The 21,507-nt window shown below is 45.9% G+C and overlaps 1 protein-coding gene across 2 annotated transcripts in view; it reads right to left on the reverse strand.

Moving 5' to 3' along the window:
- LOC148478263 (ferroxidase HEPHL1-like) overlaps positions 1-21,507 on the reverse strand; it is a 91,937-nt gene that overhangs the window by 3,185 nt on the left and 67,245 nt on the right. For both annotated transcript variants that reach the window (XM_088455730.1, XM_088455731.1), the window contains exons 9-17: positions 21,124-21,335; positions 18,712-18,862; positions 16,812-17,024; positions 13,584-13,794; positions 9,772-9,911; positions 8,803-8,943; positions 6,441-6,547; positions 5,398-5,620; positions 3,703-3,842 (exon numbers count right to left, since the gene is read on the reverse strand). In XM_088455730.1, coding sequence (XP_088311856.1) covers positions 3,703-3,842; positions 5,398-5,620; positions 6,441-6,547; positions 8,803-8,943; positions 9,772-9,911; positions 13,584-13,794; positions 16,812-17,024; positions 18,712-18,862; positions 21,124-21,335 — 1,538 coding nt within the window. The remainder of the gene's footprint in view (positions 1-3,702; positions 3,843-5,397; positions 5,621-6,440; positions 6,548-8,802; positions 8,944-9,771; positions 9,912-13,583; positions 13,795-16,811; positions 17,025-18,711; positions 18,863-21,123; positions 21,336-21,507) is intronic.

A 21,507-nucleotide genomic window follows, 5' to 3' on the forward strand; every position in this document is an offset into this window, starting at 1 on the left:
TAAACCACGCCCTTCTCAGTACCTGAGTCCCATGGATGCCTCAACAGCCCTGTCTATATGCCACCATCTGACAATACATACAGGAGTTTCTTCCCTAGGACCTGCAGTGTTGAAGAAAACCTGGTTTGTCCTTTTTTTTTTCAGCATTGCAGGTTCTCTCACTTTCAAAGTTCAGCTTCTTTGCCCTGTAACGGTTGTCATTATGATCCTTATATTTGTCTAGCTTTACTCTGACAGTACGAGGTGCCAGCTTTGGAGATGGTGCATTTGGGTTAGGCCTCTGCAATTTTATCTGTTGCCTATAGAGTTGATCATTCCACCAGATGCCGCTCACTTTACAACTGAAATGTGTGATCATGCACTTTGCATTGAATTGAGTCATTGTAGACCCACCCCAAGGTAAGATGCAACAAATTGCGACTTTTAACAGCGGATGGTGGGGCCACGGAGATGTGTTTAAGACACCTCGCCTCCCCCCCCCCCCCCTTCCATCGGACATGGCTGCTTACTCTGGGACTCTTCTTGGGGGCTACAAAGAAGTCACAAGTAAGAGTGAAACCCATTCAGGCGAGTTGACGTGCTCAATTACGTTTGGCTGGGCAAGTCTTGTTAGCAGCAGTTGGCGTAATTTCTGTAATTCTGAAGGCATGTTTGGTTTACATTTTTATATTTCATGTAAAAAAGAATTCTTGCATTCCAGTGATAGAACCTCTATGTTGTTTCTGTCACTTAAGTTGTAAGAGCTGAGGATGGGGTTTCTGGTGGTGCACTGAAGTAGTATCTTCCAAATCTAGGAGTACTGCTGCTATGCACAATGTAGAATTCTGTAGATACGAAGTGTTTTTCAAAAGCATGGTTGTTATTTGTCAGATACTGTAGCTCAGCCAGGTGTAGTTTTTATTCAATCAGTGGTGAGTTAGCAAAGGTTCTTAGGTAGACAACTTTGGGTAGATTGGTGATTGCCGAGTATCTTCCAATCATTTCATCCACCATGTTTCCACATTTACATGTGACGACCATCTCCCTGAAGGTAGCAATATATTGTATAACTTGTATACTATGGACTTGCCATTTGTTGTCCGCGCTGGTGGAATTTACAACATTCAGCTGCATGATATAATTTGGGAACAAATAAAGGCCCTCATTCAGAGCCGTACGCTCTGAGCAGAGCGCACGCTCTGAATGAGGGCCGCCCTCCATAATTATGGAGCGTCCTCCTGGACGCTCGTATAGCTGTGGGTCACCACCCACAGCCTATACGAGCGTGCAGTTTGATGGCCGCGATGGTCTTGACCATCGCGACCATTGCCACTGCGAGCCGGAGCCTGCAGTTGAGGTTTTCAACCGCAAGGCCCGGAGTGATTTTGACTCTATCAGAGCCAAAATCACTCCCACTGACATCACTAGTGATGTCAGTGGGCCGGCTTCTGACGGTAGGCGTTCCCTTGGGAACGCCCCCGTCAGGGAGGCACGCCCCCGGCACGCCCACCAAAGGGGGCGTGCTGTCAATCAACATCGACAGCACGCCCCCTTTGATCAGGCACTACGAGCGGGTCTGAATCAGGCCCAAAGTCCTTTAATGCTGTAAGGGTAGCAGCATCTCTGTCATCCACCACCATTAAATCAGGATGCAGCTACAGTAACACATTCTTACCCACTCTCCTGGAATGCATGGGCAGTCGTCTTGAATATTTGAGGAGGCCCATTGACTCTCGAAAAAGTGGAAAATCTCCCACATCCTACACATTTCTTAGTGAAATGGGCTGGATTGGGGGTTTCTCTTTATGAAGAAGAGTAGTCTAGGAACCAACTGTGTCATTCTGAATTTGACTGTGGTTGATGGCAGTGAGTGTAAGGGGACCGGTAAGTGGCACAACTGGGAGCCCGAGCATGGAAACCCCTCTGTCTGTGATGATATTTCTTTCCACCCTTGAATTAAGAAGAGCGTACAGTAAGATCAGGTTGCTGAAGAATCAGCAACCTGTTCTCACTGTACGTTGAGGATCCAGCGTGTGACTTATAGTACCCAATGTGACCTCCCCAGTACCAGCTAGGTTCCCTCACTCTCCAGACGCTTAATACCAGTTGCAAGGAGATGACCTATTTCCCCTCAATTTATTCTTCATACGCATTTCAAGTTGCTCTGGACTAATATGGGAGAGGCCTACTTGTATTGGGTCTTCTGGAAATTGAGAGAAATTACTCTTAAAATGATGACATTGCTCCCTCTCCTGGGCACATTTACAGTGCAGGATATCAATCATTGCCCAAAAAGAAATAATATCCTGAAGTCTGGAAGGCAACTGTACCACATATTGACCTACTTAATGGGTGCCACATAGGAAGTACAATTTTATAGCAGCAGGTCATCTCTCTTACAGAGTGGAGAAGCCAAGTCCTGTCCAGTGAGCAAAGAAATTATGCTTTGGAAAAGGGAAATTTGTGTGGGCATCAATTTAAATTGACATGAACGCTGATTGAGGAACCCTCTGCAATCATTAGAATCTCCATCAAATTTCGTTGTGAATGGGAATCCTAAATGAGAAGAGTCTTCGGGAGCTCCAGCATGACTCCCAGGATCTGGATTTGAATCTGGACTTGCAGCATGAACAGATAGAGCATCACAAGGTGCTGTAAGCAGTGCATTGTCAGTGCCTGGTCATCATATATTTTTCTCTCATCACAAGCCACCAGCTCTTCTGGAGATATTACAGACAAAGTTCTGCAAGTAATTCTGCATTATTAAACTAGTACTGGTTCCAAGCATGATAGGCTGGTGGAAATTAACACAGAGGGGGTCATTCAGAGTCGGTCGCAAGCGCTGAGCGCTCGCAACCGACTCGATGTTGCCCTACTGGGCATGCGCACGACAGAGCCGGCTCAGTCGTGCGCATGCGCGAGACCCGGCTAGCGACGGACGCTCCGTCGCTAGGGGTCTCGCACCAAAGGGGGCGAGCTGGTGATGGTGAGTGACAGCTCGCCCCAATTGGAGAGGCATGCAGGGGGCGTGCCTGCCCAAACGGAGGCATTCCCTCCGGAACGCTTGCCGTTTGGGGGCGGCCCCACTGACATCATTGCTGATGTCAGTGGGGAGCTTCCTGCTCAATCAGAGCAGAGTGCCCAGACCTAACCTTAGAGTCTGGTCATAAGCCCCGATGGTCGCAATGGTCTTGACCATCGCGACCATCAGCCATGTCGGTCGCTAGAGCTGTGGGTGTTAACCCACAGCTTAGCGATCGACAAGGAGGCGGTCGTTCAGGATGCAAGCGGCCGCCCTGATTCTGTGCGACCGCTTGCAACTAACGACCGCCTCTGAATGAGGTCCAGCAAGCCTGGGTCTGACATTTGAAGTCACAGGTAAGCCACATACAAAATCCAATAGAGAGTAACGAACAAAGCCAAGGTCGGAACACTGAAAGGTCGTAGATATGCCCCATTGGTAATGCAGGGAGTAGCCAGGGACTAATTGGGTCATGCACTGGAGCATACACAATTAGTAGTCAACAGGGAGTGGAGTTAAAATAGGAAAGCTTCATTTAAATAATCCACCAACATGATGTCAACAGTCACATGATCACAAGGATAAAGCCACAAAAGAAAAGTGCAGAAGAAAGACATAAGGGAGAGAGGGCCCTGCTCGTGACAACTTAAAGCATGTAAATACTGTATGAGAGAGCAGTAGTATATCTGCGAATCACTCACCTTATAAATGAAGCTCTGAGCATGGAAATGTACAGTATGCATGTCTACTTCATTTCCCATTCCCAGCAAGTACCAGTTGGTCTTTTCACCTTCTGTCATGATTAGCCCATGGAGATTTCCATAGATCTTTCCACTTATTGCTGGAATCACAAGAAGATACCAATATTTACTCACCAGAAAATCTAGACGGTGTTGGCAGTAATGTTACAGCTCTCTGTAATCACAGAATTATTTAACCTTTGAAAAAACAATTTTGTAAACAAATGGACTGACACAAATTTGCACCAGATTCCAATGCCCAGGCCTTTCTAGCTCTCCACGGGATTCAACCACCGTTCACCGCCGCTCGCGTTTGGAAACAGAGCAGTGTCGGGTCCAATCCTAGCACATGACTGACGAAATCTGTACTGTAGTTTCTTATGATAGCAAATTTGTTTATTCTCGTCTCGGGCAGTGCTAAACTTCGACTTCACAACTTAATCACAGTTGGAATTCTGTTGTTATTAACCAATTGCAAAGCAGAATTCTTGCTAGGAGTTGCTAGGAGTTTTCATGACTACATCACCAGACCTGGCCCAACCTCTGAAAGGGTTACCAATGTTTTTGATTTGTCTCCAGTCTAGAGGTTGGTCCTGAGGCACCACAAGTTACAGATCCCTATTAGTCATACAGTAGAAGCTTCATGGACGTCTTGCATTTTGACAGTTGAAGGGTTGTGTTGCCATGTGTCCCGTGTTTTGGAGGACAATGCCCTTTTTTCCCACCAAAAATCTTGTAACACTGTTTGTCTTGATTTAAACCTCTGATGACTTCACAATCATAGCATACGGGGGAATAGGTTCCTATGACTATGGGATGAACTGCATGGCCTGAGCCGACTACGAGTCACATGGGAGCTTATGTAATAAGGTGCGAGCTTGTGCCGCTGCGGGAACACATACTAAGCCTTGGAGAGGAGCCAATCAGTTCCTAACTGTCACTCTACAGGCAAGGTTTAAAATATGGCAGTTAGGAGCTGTTTAGTTGGTACTTTATCTCCATCCACTTTATCTCTTGCCAAGGTTTAGTACATAGACCCCTTTCTCTACTGGTTCACTTCTCCACACTTTTCACAGCTTGATAAATAGACCCCTTAGGGGGAGATGTACTAAGCTCTGAAAAGTGATAAACTGGAGAGTGATAACCCACCAGCCAATCAGCTTCTAACTGTCATTTTTCAAACACAGCCTGTAACATGACAGCTGGGAGCTGAGTGGCTGGTGGTTTATCACTCTCCACTTTATTAAGTCTTGTCCAGGCTTTGTCCTACAAACTCGGATAACACACCGCGGCTATGAAGGTTCTGATAAACAGTGCTCCGGCTGCTGCTCTCAGTACCTGGCATTGATAACAGTCAAGTGAGATCTGTGGAATATAAATTAAGCTGAAGGTGGAAACTTATTCAAACACTAAATTGTTTCAGCTGGCAATCTACAAAGGTTTATGGGGCAGTAAGGCTGGCATGCCAACTAAATACATTTTTACATAGCACATTTTCAATAATGGACAAAAAGCGTTCGGTGCGAAATAAGAGACAACATGTACGGAAACAGAAATTATGACCAAAGAGCTTACAATCTAATTATTTTGCTCATCTGCACTCAGTATGTGACAGGTACAATTGACCATGAAATAAGTGATTGACGATGCACTTACCGTGCATTTTGTTGCTTTCTTCAAATTCTTCTGTATTAGTGATATCGCCGAGGTCTTTGTGAATATAATGTTGTAAATTCTCTTCCAAGTACCATGATGAGTTTTCATCGAACACCAGGAACAGCAAAGCGAATTCCCGGACAATATCCTTCCTCAGTCCCTTGCTGTTTAGCACACCTTTCCTGCAGGTTAATAGTGGCCCCACCAGGCCACTGTAGATGTCCTAGGTATTGAAATTTACATAAATGCAAAATGATTCAACATAAATCTCATATTATAAAGGAATGCTAGATTGAGGAGAATAATAACCAGGATGTTACTTACAGTGTAATCCCAGAAAAAAAAATAAATATTACATAAAACCTGTGGCAGCCTATAAGGAGGATCGTGGTAATTGACATTTTTCCTTGGTTTGTTTCTTCAGGCTGCTATTAATGATTTTATATCAGACCAGATAATTGTAATTTCTTATTCACGGCAATGAGAAATGATATACTGCCCAAATATATTAGCATTTACATGCAGGGACAGGGGCTGCTATAGGACCCCATCCCTGTGGTGTGTTCAGAATGAAGTGAACACCGCATCAGGTATTTCTCTGTGGTGTGTATATAAAAATATATATACACATTTGATTTTAGGTTACTTTCTTGCATTTTCAAGAAAAACAAACACTATTTTGGCCATTTGGGTTACATTGTATGTGAGTTGAGGACTAATGGTATTTTCTGATTTAAAAAAAAAAAACTAAAAAAACCCTAAGGTATAATTTGTGTGGGTAATGGAACGTGACAAGACACAAACGTGGAGATATGGGCTCAGCACAGGGGTGAGAAAACTCTCAGCAGCAAAGGGGCTATTGGACAATGAACAGCTGAGCCCACCCAGCTCCTTCCTACCCAGCAAATGGCGTAAGCGTAGTGGGAGGCACAGCAGGTATCCATAAAGGACCTTTAATGTTACATATAATCGATAGTAATTGGTAAGTGAGAATTAGTGATACTTAGCTAAATAAAATAAATCTAGTTTTTTTATTACTTTACCTTCACAAAATCTTCTTTGGAATAATAAGCCCATGTTATACAGTCTGTGTCCTTAATCCCTGGTCCTGAGTGTTCTGGGACATTCCATCTATAAGTGTTTGTTCCTCCTGAAAGCACATTGAAATGCAATACGTACAATAACATCATACATTATAATTGCATGTTGCCAATCACATGGGTGGCTACACCTGCATTAGATGTCCCTCGAACAAGCTATTAAAGGAACATTAAACCAAGGGGCCGGTGTATTACAAAAAACTTTTTTTTTAACCAACCCAAAGATGTCAGTCACATGAATTAAGTACTGTAGCTGGGTATGTATTAAATGGGTGCTGCAACAGATATCGGATATATCTACTGTGGTCCTTCAGTTATCGATCTCTTTGAATATAATTGCCTGTTATATATATATAGTGCACACATATTCCGCAGCGCTTTACAGAGAATATTTGTCCATTCACATTATTCCCTTCCCCAGTGGAGCTTACACTCTATGGGCCTGATTCAGACCCACTCGCTAGGATGCGAACGCTCGTAGCTGGCCGATAGTTGCTCTTCTGCGCATGTGTACGCATCGCAATGTGTGTGCGCAAACCAGCGCGAGAGACCGGGATGTGTTTGCTCACTGAGCATAGACAGTCCAGCAGAGTGAGTGACAGGACAGGCCGTTTGTGGGTAGTAAAAGGGGCAGGCCACTAGAAACGGGGGAGTGGAGGTGCGAACGCAGGCGTGCTTATGAACTTCAACGCCGTTTCAGAGGCGTGCATAATTAAAAAGCAGCGTCATTTCACTCTGAAGTGCTCGCAGTGCTTGCGGCAGGGTACAGTAAACCTTAAGCACTGCGATCGCCTCCGATGGTGCTCGATGAACCAATGGTTTAAAGCACTTCCTGGAGATGACGTGCGCAAGTGGGCGTCTTATGATTCGCTGGTGGGCGTCTGCATACACAAAGTGATCGCACGCCAAGACATAGTGGGCGTGCTAATGCCTTGGCCAGCGATCGCTTGCCTTGCAGGGCGTGCGCTGGATTTGCATACGCAGGGAGCGAGCGAACGCATCTAGCGAGTGGGTGTGAATAAGCTCCTATGTTCCCTATCACACGGTCACACACTTACACACTAGGGTTCATTTTTGTTGGGAGCCAATTAACCTACCAGTATATTTTCCAAGCGTGGGAGGACACCAGAGTACCCTGAGGAAACCCACGCAAGCACAGGGAGAATATACAAACTCCACCCAGTTAGGGCCGTGGTGGGAATCGAAACAACGAAACAAGAGAATATGAGCTGAACTGACAGTGGTTAATTGCTTCCATGATCTTGTATTTTTCTAACATAATAGGTGACACGCGAGTCCACTAGTTCTGATAAGTTCCTCAGCCAACTACCCAGGACACTTCCCTGACCCTCCTGTTGCAAAGTCTGATATCATATATAAAATGTTGGATGTGGGTTGGTCCTCACCTTCACCCCATCTTATGTGAAATCAGCAGAGTATAATATATATATATTCTTAAAAGTGTATTGTATAAAAATGCGGAAAACAGTGCTTAAAATTGTGTTACATGCAGTTATACTCTGTAGGGGATGCAGTCAGGAAGCCAAAGGACGAAATGCCGACCGCCGGCTTCCCGACTATCAAATCCCAGCAGGGTACTGATGACAGGCGACGTAATCCCGACGCCTGTCATTAGACCTATGCCGGGAGCTCTTTGCCCAGCATACCGAACGAAGGTAAGCCGGGCAGCTCCGTACAGACGCGGCGGGGGAGGGTTAGGGTTAGGCACCCCCGGGGGTAGGTTATGGTTATGCACCCCCCGTGAGACTTAGGTTTAGGCTATGGGGACGGACAGGTTAGGTTTAGGCACTAGGGGGGCGGTTACAGTTAGGCACCCCTAAGGGAGGGTTAGGGGGGGGGGGAGAGGGAAGGGTTAGAATATTTATCAGCCCCAGTCGGGATATCCTCCTGTCGGGCTTGTGCAGTCAGGATTTGAACCGGCGGATAAATGGCCCATACTGCAGGCTGCCTATTGGTGTCCTCAAGGGCCATCGGCACAATGACCAGATCAGGAGGTGGAGCCAAAATAAGGCTCAGTTAGCAGATTAACTGCGAATCAGGCCAACCGTCACAAAATCCCTACAGTACCACGGACCTCCAACAGCACAGAGAAGAGATTCCTGGAGGACCAACCCTTATAATTAAAGTTGTGGGGACCAAGACATGGTGGGTAACATTTCTAAATATCTAACATACAGTAAAGGTGTAATTAGCCTTTAAGGACACATTTACTTCACTACAGTATATGCCTCTCCCATTTTCAGAACATATATGCCAAATTAGGTAATTTATGCTCTTAACACACCTGGTTGCGTGGCTTGAATTGTGCTTCCGCCACCAAGATCGACCACCTGGACACCGTGCGCATATATGGAGTATGGACGTGCGGCTTTATTTTTAAAAACAATTAGTATGCTCTCTCCCACCTCTGCTCGTATGAATGGACCTAAATAATACACAAAGAAACAATGGTATTTATCCAGTATTCAAGACACCCAGATACATCACTACTATTATAGGTCTATAAATATCAGTCCCTCTGTCTCTTGGAAGGGAGGCAATCGGGAAGCCGACTGCCTAAATACCGGCAGCCGGCTTCCCGACTGTCTTATCCCGGCATGTGTGAAATGCCGGGCGTCTAGATATAGACGCCCGCATTTCCCCGATGCTGGGAGACCGGCACCCAGCATCACGATCGTAGTGATGCCGGGCGCCGCGAGCGGACAGCCGCGGGGGGGGGAGGGTTAGGTTTAGGGCTCCCGGGGGGGACTTAGGGTTAGGCACCCCCCTGTGAGGGATAGGGTTAGGCTAGGGGGAGGGAGGGTTAGGGTTAGGCACCCCCGGGGAGGACTTAGGGTTAGGCACCCCCCCGGGGGACTTAGGTTTAGGCAGCGGGGAAGGGGGTGGTTAGGGTTAGGCACTTAGAGGGGGGATTAGGGTTAGGCACTTGGGGGGGAAGTTAGGGTTAGGCACCCCTAAGGAGGGTTAGGGTTAGGGGGGTTAGGTTAGTGGATACTTACCTATCCATGATCGGGATTTCCAGCGCTGTCGGGCTTCCGCTGCGTCGCACTCTGCTTCTGTCGGGTTGCCGCTGACGGGAATCGAACCGCCGGCCATGCGGCTGACGGTATTTCATACCAATTCCCTCTTGGAAGATACCTGATAAAATCTCTTATAAAACTTTGATATGATTCCTAATAATGTTGCACTGTAAGACATAACGTGACTCACATCCAATATTTAACACTTATTAGCATTTTAGTCCCGTTATTACCCAGTATTTCCAGATGTTCCTCCTCGGGGCTCCTTTCCTTCCGCTCCGTGAACTGTCCACCTGTGTATTCCCTGTAAACCACTTTCTTGTACCTAGATCCTATACGTTCCTCTCCGGAACTAACAAAAATGTGTCCAGGGCTGAAAGCAGACAAAAGGAAAACTACTGTAGATACAAATGTAGTTAGCGAAAACAAAGAAACATCCACAACATATAAAGGAACAATGACAGAAACAAAGAAAAAATACATCTCATGTTAATATATGTATTATGTGTTTAATCGCTTTTATCAGTTTTCTGGTGCTGCACGTTTTTGACATTTTTTGATGTACTCTAATGATGTTACAAAAAGTCTCTTGTTGCTATATTAAGAAATACAACTCATTTTCGAGAGTAGCCCTAATGCCGTACTGTAAAAGTCACATTACTATGTTTGGGCAAATGCATCCATATTTGAGGGGAAGCACATTCACTTACAGTCTAGTGTGGGGTACACACTTAGCTGAAGGGCCAGCGGTAGTGCCGCTTACCAATCAGCCGACTGATATGTCTGGCCGGAGGAGCCGATTGTGATATCTGTACACACAGGCAGATGTGCACGATATATCTATCAGATATATTGCATCTGCAGTGCTGTACTGCCGATTCGATATATCTATGAACAACGTGGTACACCGATATATTGTGTGTACACACCGGCTGGCGGTCTGGGCGATATATTGTTTGTCGGCTGTACAAACGTGATACTTTGTACAGTGTGTACCCACCATTAGAGTGGTATACTGTAGGTAGAGGTGCTAATACTTGCACTAGTGATAGAGGAGCTGGATGTGGCATGCTACTGTATCAATCATTATCATGGCACCTCACCACTGTGCGATATTATGATTCCCGGCAATGCGCCACAGTGGACAGGACCACGATAATGCGATTTGTGTTCTCCTGGGACAGGCCACCCGCATCTCCTCTTCTGCAAACTCCCAGAGGGGAAATAAATAAAGTATTAATTATGCACCAAGCTGGGGCAAACGCAGGATATTTAAAGGGGGGTTTCCAAATCCCCAATCTCAGGAAAAAAAACAAAACTAATATTAAATATATATATATATATACATACATACATACACACACATACACGCCTGTATATTTCTATACATACAGTATATTTATATATATATATAAATATATGTAAAACTTAAATTAAATATATATATATATATATATATATACACATACACACACATCCATACATCTACATACCGGGGCCTGGGCTAGTGATGTTTTGGAAGGGCACCCTTGAAGCATTCATAAGCAATCACTCTAGAAACCATGAAGGTTTTCAAAGGGTTAACTCACCATTGTGCCTGTCCGGGCTGTGGAGAGCTCCCGCAACGTGAGTGCAGAGAGAGGGTTCCCTGCCTCAGCTGAAATAACAGAAGGGCTAGTTTTCTGACAGCCCGTGCGGAAGAAGGCTCGGGCTGTCGGTGTGTGTGTGGGCAGGGGGGGTTTCTAGGTACTCAGAAACCCCCCCTGCATGCGCTACTGCCAAGTTAGCGAACTATGGGCCTGATTCAGACCCGCTCGCGAGCGCTATTCGCTCGCAAGCAGGTCGATGGCGGCCCAGTGTGCATGCGCACGACGGAGCTGGCACCGTCGTGCGCATCCGCGAGACCCGGATAGCGACGGGCAAACAGTTGCTCCGGGTCTCGTACCAAAGGGGGCGTGCTGTCGATGTTGAGTGACAGCACGCCCCCTTTGGTGGGCGGGCCAGGGCCGTGGCTGCCCAGACGGAGGCGTTCCCATGGGAAGTGATGTCAGTGGGAGTGCTTTTGGCTCTGAAAGAGCCAAAAGCACTCTGGGGCTTGCGGCAACGAGACCCTACCACAAGGGTCTCGTCGCAAGCCTGATGTTCGCGATGGTCTTGACCATCGCGACCATCTTCCTGGCCGCTCGCTATAGCTGTGGCTGGTCACCCAGGAGGCCGCTCTAAAAAAACAGAAGGCCGACCCTGATTCAGAGCGAGCGCTCTGTCAGAGCGTCTGGCTCTGAATCAGGCCCTATATTTCGTTTTGCACATACCAGGTGCACATTGCCCTTAGAGAGGCAGAACGGGTGAGGGTTGGGCCGTGCAAGCGCTGGATGAGTACAATGAGAGCGTGTTTATGCAAATTTAACTAATCCAGACCACAACAAGATGTACATGCACCTGTTAGGGTGTGTGCGTATAAATATGCGGGTGTTCCATCCTGGTGCAAAATATGCATTGATTAAGATGATGATGAGCAGCTGCTTCTGATTGTTCCCTCCCACTGATATTATTACTATTAGTGTGACTGCTGTGACCTATTCAAATTATTAATTTGAAATTGAAATGCAGATTCCCAATTCATTTTTTGAATGGGGAAGACAACAGATGTTTGTACTTAGCTGAACTTAATGTTGTTTTTGCATTTGCATTCAATTGCATTTTACATAATAAATGTGACTTTATTATTTATTTATAACACCATAATGCTACACAATATTGCATCATATAGCACGTCTCACACTGCACCGCACTACGGGTGAGATGCATGACGCATCGCACTCGCGATGCGATGCATTCTGCCGGTCATCGTATGCATGACAATCCCCGCTAAAGACCGCTCTGCCAGTAAGAGCGTCCCTTTGCGGTGGAGGGACTTCCGGGTCTATGACCCAGGGGTGCTGGGAGGGATCCGATTGGATCCTTATATCAGCACTCGGCGGAGAGAAGCCCATAGGCTTCTATGGGTAACGCCATCAGGAAGATCACGTTACCCACCGCAGCCAAGTCCCAGTGCATCGCACTCCGAGATATTCCCTGTCTACCCTGCAACTGTACTGGAGGAGGGGGAAGGGGCAGCCACGTGGAGACTGCCAACCATGTGCTTACTCTAAGCAAGCACCAATATATAGCTCAAAGTTCCAAAGCACTCAATTTTCCAATTATGCAGCTATCTAGAGAGGGAGAGAGAGGTAGAGAGAGAGGGAGAGAGGGAGAGGGAGGGGGAGAGAGAGAGAGAGAGGGAGGGAGAGAGAGGGAGGGAGAGGGAGGGAGAGAGGGAGAGGGAGGGGGAGGGAGAGAGGGAGAGGGAGGGGGAGAGAGAGAGAGAGAGAGAGGGAGAGAGAGGGAGATCATAAAAAGTGGGTGTGTATATTATACAGAATCTTGGCAGGAATATTTGCAATATTCCAAATATGGCCCAGACACCATGAATGTCTAATCATGATAAACAATAGACTGCTGAATTCAAAATCCTTGACGCATTTCTCCGCCTTTACAAACAATCAGCTGTTTCATCCTGAGTGATGTTCCTATTAAAGTCACCCAGAATGAGGGATGGAAGTTCAGGGGAGAGAAAGTGAGGCAGCAAATTTATCTGGGAAGTGAGAGGTGGAGCCAGGGGGACAGTAGATAACTGCAACACAAAGATAAATAGGGGGGGAAAGGCAGATTGAATGGGCCTCAAAACAAGAGAGGGGGCTCTGGGTGTCAGATAAGGAAGGTGCAGCCAGAGGAGAGAAGGATTCCCATGCCACCACCTCGCTGGTCTCCAGGACATAGGATGTGGGAGACCCCCAAATGAGAGGGCAGCGGGAGTGGTGGTGTAGGATGGGGAGAGACAGGTTTAAGTGATGACAAGGAGGATAAGAGAGTTGGAGATGAAGTCACACAGCATCATACTGCACATTATACTATTACATGTTATACGGCATGTCATATTGCAGCACGTCTAATCACAGGTGGTACTGGCATCATAACATAGTGTTATTATTATTGTACATCAGACCTCTCATGTTCAGTGATGTTATGCTTCTCGAGTTCCCAGTCTCTATTGGGGGAATAGTCCCATTCCACCTCCTCTGCTGCGATGAAATAGGTTCTCATGGTCCCATACTGGCGTTCCTCCGTAGTGGCGTTATCACATGCCTGTACCGTATACATGTGTTTCATGCCACTGACATAATGATCCACAGTCTGACAGCCCACTTCAAATACACCTGATAAAGAGACATGTCTAGCATTAGTATGATTTGCATCATAAGCTATAACTGCCATGTGTCTGAAAGCTCTGACGTCACTATATAATAGGTTAGAACACACACCTGTGAGCTACTGATCCTGCAGGAGGGCTGGTGCAACTGGATTTATAAATATACAGACAAAATGGGCACCTGCTAATGTCCCACCAGTTAAAATGTCCCTCAATGGGCTCTATTCGAAAAAAAAATTTTAGTACAGTACCATGGCCACACCTGTAGCTCGAATGTAGGGCTACCAATTGCCCTGGTTTTCATAAGACAGAGTCCATCTTAATTTCCTGTCATTCAGACCTCAGATGCTCTCAAACTGGCATGATATGCCATGGTTAGGTTACTATAAATGTTTTATTTGGCAGCATATAAGAATATCAGCTGGATTTCGTGGCTTTAACAAAATTTACGTTTCATGTTTATCATTTCAAAATGATGGGAGCCCTGTACTGTATGTAAGTCCTGGATCTAGACAGTTATCTGGAATAGAGATGATGGACGTGACCTACTGTAAAAGGCTCTGAAATGTCAGATAAATGTAGATGGGACGGTAATAATGTATACAGCTGAGAGAAACCCCTTTCTTTGGTGTTTTAGTGGAGAAAAGGGCTTAACTTAACTCTTCACAATTAACCAATAGGTTAACAACGGAAATAATAGAATTCTCCAGTTCTCTGCTGACCTTCGTTCTACAGAAGTCAATGAGGGTGGCGTTATTCTGCAAGCTACGAACAGCTCTGAGATGGCATTATCCTATACGTATCTATGGTGGGACTGGCAAAGCCAGATAGGCTTCAGAAGGTCCCCTCTGGGGAAAAGCAGAATGTGCATAGGCGGCCAGCGAATACATCTGCACACTTTAGGAACTCCTTGCCTTGCTGACTGCGTTAAGCTGTCGGTGCTGTTGGCATAGCAGCAGGGTTTTCACTGGATTGGTAAATACAGAAGCAACTTAAATCTGGAAGGTGTCAATACAGATTTACAGTTTGCACAGGGTCTACATAAATAGATCCCTATATGTTGCAGGGAAAGCACAGAGGGGGTCATTCAGACCCGGTTGTTAGCGCCGATGCGCTTGGACCGGGTCGATGGCCCCCCACAGATCATGCGCACGACGGCGCCGGTGCCGTCGTGCGCATGCGTGATACCCGCTACGACCGACAGCGCCGGTTGTAGCGGGTCTCGATCCAAAGGGGGCGAGCTGTCGATGTTGATTGACAGCTCGCCCCGTTTGGAAGGCGGGCCAGGGGGGTGGCAGCCCAAACGGAGGCGTTCCCATGGGAACGCCTACCGTTTGGGGGAGGCCCCACTGACATCACTAGTGATGTCAGTGGAGAGCTTCCGGCTCAGACAGAGCCGAAAACTCTCCGGGGCTTACGACAAGGGAGACCCTACCCTAGGGTCTCGTCGTAAGCCCCGATGGTCGCGATGGTCTTGACCATCGCGACCATCACCTTAGGCGGTCGTAAGGCTGTGGGTGTTAACCCACAGCCTTACCACCGCAAAGGAGGACGTCTTGAAAATTCAAGAGGTCCTCCCCTCATTCAGACCGACCGCACGCTCTGTGCGACCGGCTCTGAATGAGGTCCAGAATGTATTGTAAAGAATCATATAAAGGGCCTTTTGCCATGCGTACAACAATGACTCAAAGCTCTACTGGTTGAACCAGAGCCGTAACTAGACTTTTTGGTGCCCTGTGCCAGAAAGAGCATTGGCGCCCCCCTCATTTTTCAAAGGGACATAATGCACCCACAAAAGGGCCATGGCCTCATGGGGAAGGGCCAGGGAAGAGATAGGGGAGGCCAGGAGATGCTGGGGATGAAATAAGAGGAAAATACAAGCAAGAATGATAATAAACAGAAATTGGACAGGCCCAAACAGCGACTCCTGACCTGTGGTGCCCTGTGCGATGGCACCGGCCGCACTACCCTAGCTACGGCCCTGGGTTGAACGTAAAATGCAAAGTATCATAGGAACATACACGGCTCCTAAGGTTCCAAGAAAAAACAGTTGACAAATTAAACATATGAACCACAAACCTCCTGCATACTGGAGGCCTCCAGACGATACTGTTGGTGGACACTGCTCTTTCCACTGTCTAAACACTTAGGGGTAAATTTACAGGTCTACATTTTAATTTGCGACCTTATGTCCATATCGAACCTTTTGGTTATCGACATTTTGACCATGTCAACATTTTGATCTTGGAGTCGACCTTATTATTGCCTATATTTTCATTGCCTATATTTTGACTGCATCTCAAATTTACTAAGTTGTGTGTTTTCAAAGCCGCTACATCTTCAGTGGTTTCATCCGCTAGATTTAACTGCGCATTAATATCAAATACGACTTATTATTGCTCATGTAAATCCATCGGGCAAATCCGCTGAAGACACGGCAGCTTTCAAAGGTGCTGCTTAGCAAATTTGTACGAAAACTTCTCCAAAAGCCCTTTGATACATTTAAGTGATACTAATACATTGTGGAAAAGGGTGTGAAAACCCCAATTTTTGCATTATTTTAGTAGAAAAAAAGATTGATAAATATGCCCCAAAATGACACTGCTCTCTTGTCCTCATTACCACGATCACACAAATGGACGGGTCACTGCTTAACACAAGATTAGCAAACGCCTCTCCTTTGCGGGCATTCTGTAGGTCCGAATGCACTATCCCTGACCACTTCAAAGCAGGGTGAGTGAGCTGAAAATTAACTATAACAAAAAGATTTTCAGAACCTAACAATTTGTACAAAATAGGCCACACCCTAAGATATACAGGCCCTGCCCCAATTCTACGAGCCACGCCCACCACTGTGGCCATATCTGTTTGTTATTGGGGCTGCACCACAGAACTGTTGGGGGTATGAAATGCCTCATCAATCATCATTATATTTATGTTTTCCTTTGCTTTTTATAAAACCCATAAATTACATAGGAAATTCTTTGTTAGTACATGGATGTCCGATATGATGCACGGTCATACCTGCTTCTTCTGGCCGCATGTACGCTGTGACTGCTGTGTGCGGGAACAGACTGACGGTGTCTCTGGTATTTCCCCCCAGGGTAAGAGTATTTCCTTGGAAGTAGGTCCCATGTATGTCAATCTCTGTGCCCAGTCCAAGCAGGTGCCAGGAGACATTGTCCGACCGGCACATGACAAGACCGGGGAGGTTTCCAAACATGTAGCCATTTACAGCTGCAGAGTAAAATAGACCACTTTAACCTGTTACTGATCTGATGTATATGTCTGTTACTTTATTCACCTATTTAATATTATTATTATTATTATTATTATTATTATTATTATTATTATCATCATCATCATATTTTATTTTTAAGAAATCACAATGTGTCCACATTGCAATACAGGGATTAGCAATACAACTATACAGCAATATATAGGATAATTAACTAAATGCAACAACACAACCAAACGCAGGATGGAGGGTATGGGGGAATTGTAGGGTAGGGTACAGCGAATTACTGTAGCTCATAAAGGCAAATAATTATTATTTGTATGGGGGGGGGGGAGTAGAAAGTACAGCAACTCAGTACTCTCTGATCAGGCAACTTTCTTGTGTAGTACAGTTATATAACATTTGTCCTTAAAATCCACAAGAGTGATGATTAGAAATACATAGCAATGTGCATGACCCACCACCTAAATGGAAGTTATCGGGAATGCCCCCTATTAAAGCACTCACAGATCAATGATATAAATCAGGCACATCAAGTGTATCTTTATAATATGTCACACAGTGGATTCTTCTCCCTTGAAAAAGATCCAGCATTGGGCCGAAACGCGTTAGGGAGGACAGTATGTTGCTGATATGAGGTGACCAGATCCAGTGGATAAAGGGATTTGTGCACAGAGGAAAAGGGGCCCCCACTACATCCCACTGTTACATTTCCTAATTTTTCTGGTAGGAGTCCCTTCTATATATTCAGCATTGTTTTAATCATATGTGTGTAGGTAGTGTTTGGAAAATGTAAGGATTTTACACTATGGATTTCCTCTACGGGATCTGTTTCCTTTACATGGTATGAGCAGAAGTGAGAAATGTCTATAACAGTACTAAAGAGAGAACAACTGCATTATCGGGATATCACTGACCATGCAGCTGTTGTCAGAAATTCAAAAATAACAATTCAGTTTGTGAAATATTATAATAAGATGGAAGGGAGTGGACTGTGTATATTTGGATAAGGACAGCCCTTGTGTAGGCCCTGGGCAATGCCACCCACTGGGCTAAATGGCCAGTGCCTGTTTCCTGCTACTATAGAGATCAGATGGGGGAGGGCCCCTAGAATCGTGGGGCCCCTAGTCAACTGCCCACTTAGCCTATACAAGGGCCCCGGATGTATTGCTTACGTATTGCCGATGAATATGGAGAGTCTGGGAAATGTAACATGTTGGAAATCCTCAATTCACTGATACCGACCAAAAAAAATGATCTGGAAAGGTGAGTCTGGGATTTTTAACCTGCAGTTTATCCCCGATCCACCGACGGATCGCCAATCATCGTTTTTGAATGCCAATTGTCAGATTGGAGCAGCAGTATGGGGAATTGGGGCCGTAGATGTATGATCCACATAACTCTCATTGGTCAGGAAACAACTGTTATTTTCAGAGAAAAAAATGGAAAAGCTGAAAATAATTAAGGGGTGGGTCCACTGATGATCACAGGCAATGCTTTGAGATTGCAATTTTACGTTCTGCAACATTTCAATTATGGACCGAATGATTAAAAATGATGCACGAAGTGACTGCTCACACAGACCACGCAGTACAGTTAACCACTAGGAGATAAAACACAGCAAAAAAAAAAAACTGTATTGCGTGTGTATATTTTCTGGGTAATATATGATCGCTGTGTGCTTACCATGCATTTTGTTTGATTCCCGAACATCCTCGTCGATTGTGATATTGGCTAATGAATTTTTAGAAAATAGCTCAATATTTTCAAAAAAGTACCAGCTCTCATTTTCATCAAAGACTGTGAATAGCAGAAAAAACTCTTTTTCAATCTGTACCTAAAAAACATATAAAAATAAATCAGTAGTAACATGCATATATTATATACTGCAAACAGATGTATATTTTTTTATATAGATCTTTAGGAGGGATGTAATTAGTATGCGGGCGGATGCGATGCCGGCCGTCGAAAGCCTGAGGGGCACTGACAGGAGGATGGCCACAGGAGAAACGCTGACAAGGAAGCCGGCCACCGGGGGGACCCTGACAGGAAGCCCTAAAAAATTTGTGTACCGAGCCCCACGATTTCTGTTGCTGGCCCTGCGGCCATAAGACACCTGTGCCTGTGGAAATGCCACATAGCCAGTGTGATAGGGAAGGTTCTCTGAGAGCGTCACACCTCACAGTTCGGCTTATGCAGACTTGAAGGCAAGCCGGCTGTGATTACCCTGGCATCGCATGCATGATTAATTGCAGATATTTGCCATGTGTAATGTACGCATCCATGGCGACCGCACTTTTCCATACGCTTGTTTCTCTAGCCGTCATCACTATCAGTGCACACTTGCACCAGCCGTATCTTTGGTACAAAAAATCCATCTGGAAACAGGCGTAGCTTGGCCTACGTACAACAATGCAATTCCCGCAGTTGCATCGACGTGCCCTCGCTAAGCTTAGCTGATGTGCCATCGCCTCGTTGCCACCCAGCTACACCTTTCAGATGCAAATGGAGATGCCAATGTGTTGTATATATTGCCCATAGATGCCTAGGCTCTGATCCAGACCTCGCACACTGCGAAAACACGCAAAATCCGTCCGCAAAACTGACTTATGTCCAACTCTACATCGGCTGCAGTGTTACTTTCTTTTCAGGGGGGTATGCATAAGTCACTACTTCTATATTTTGAACATTAGCTGCATCATTTCCATGTGCTCACTTTGTACAGAGGGGAAGCCTGGGTCCATGGAGAGCTATAGACGCCTGGGCAGCAACGTGGCCTAAAGCAGATCAGGGGCGGGATGCACTAATACTTACCGCCAGTCACCGCAGTTGTACAGATGTCATATGCACTAACATATGCGATCTGTACAGCAAAGGAGAGCTCTTCCGATAAGAGCTGTCCTTTGCGATCCCTGCCGCCGTGTGGACTTCCGGGTTTATGACCCGGGAGTCCATCTGCGCATGCGCAGAGTGAAGCGGCGGCTGCGGGGCATGCTGGGAGATATCCGATCGGATCCCTCATAGCAGCATAGGCTTCTATAGGGTTACTTTCCGCATCGGAGCCCGGCAGCCAGCTGATTGATGCATACGGAAAATGCGGTAAACGGGGGTTTTACCGCATTTTCCGTTTAGTGCATCCCGCCCCAGATAACGTGAAAACAGGCCTGAGGATGCCAGTGCTATTTAAAGAAACCACTACAATACCATAGAATGATTCAATTCAACTAATTCACCACAGTTCGTGTGTGCAATAAATCCAGGTTACATGTAGTTGGGCGCATTGGCACAAAAAGGCTGAAATCTCTTTATTAGAAATATTGCACATGAGAGGAAAAATAAAAAGCAAGACTGATGATGTATTGAAGGATTCCTTCAATTATGGTGCAAAATGTAATAGCACCAAATGCGGGAGCCGGGCGCAAATCTGGCAAGATAGTCATTAGACATTTTACCTTTAAACTACTTGCCACTTTCACTCTAATTACAATATTGTCAGAATCACGCCTGCACCCGCAAATCAGGGCAATTACTTATACAGTATGGCTACTTTATGTGGCTGTATGCTAAAGGCCTGCAGCCCGGTACTTAGGGCTCGATTAAGACCCACTCGCAAGATGCGTTTGCACGCACCCAGCGAATGCAAATCTGGCAAAGGCAGGCGATCGCATGGTAAGGCATTAGCACGCCCACTATGTCTTAGCGTGCGATCACTCTTTGTATGCAGACGTCCACCAGCCTGTCTTAAGACGCTCTCTTTCCCTTGTCATGTCCAAGTAGTTTATGCAACCATCGGTAACATTGAGTACCATCGGATGCGATCACAGCATTTGTGGTTGACCATCCACTGCTGCAAGCACTGCGAGTGCTTCAGTGTAAAATTCTGCCAGGTGACATGTACTATGATGCTACGTCTTAATTATGCACGCCTCTGAAACGGCATTGAGACGCTCAGGCACGCCTGCGTTTACACCACCACTCCCCCGTTTGCATGGACCATACCCTGTCACCACCCACTAATGGCTTGTCCTGTCACTCTGGCTAGCGAGCTGTCTATGCGCAGCAAGCGAACACTTCCTGATCGCATGGAGTTATAATTACCTGTGTGTTGTTAGAGAGTAGGGAGCCTCTTCTACAAACCAGCAGGGGACCCACCAGTCCGGAGTTAGTGTCCATTACTGGGTCAACTGCTGAATAATAGAGGTAAGTCAGACAATTCGGATCGTGGTCGGTAGGCCCATCTTCTTCTAGGACTTTCCAGGTGTAGGCGAAGGTGTCTCCTGGTTTTACGTGAGATCCGTGTTTCACATCACCTTCCACAGAAACACAATTATGACCATAGAAATACAAAATGTGAATTAAATTGGTCTTTTACCTTCAGGCTACTATTATTTATTGACTTGTCGATATCCTCCTACTAAGCCCTAAGCTTTATTTTTCATGGCTTTGGTCTATGCTGTCCGTCCATCATTTATTTTGTATATG

This window comes from Taudactylus pleione, unplaced genomic scaffold (assembly GCF_031769625.1).
Source record: "Taudactylus pleione unplaced genomic scaffold, aTauple2 ptg000667l, whole genome shotgun sequence".
Taxonomy (NCBI): Eukaryota; Metazoa; Chordata; class Amphibia; order Anura; family Myobatrachidae; genus Taudactylus; species Taudactylus pleione.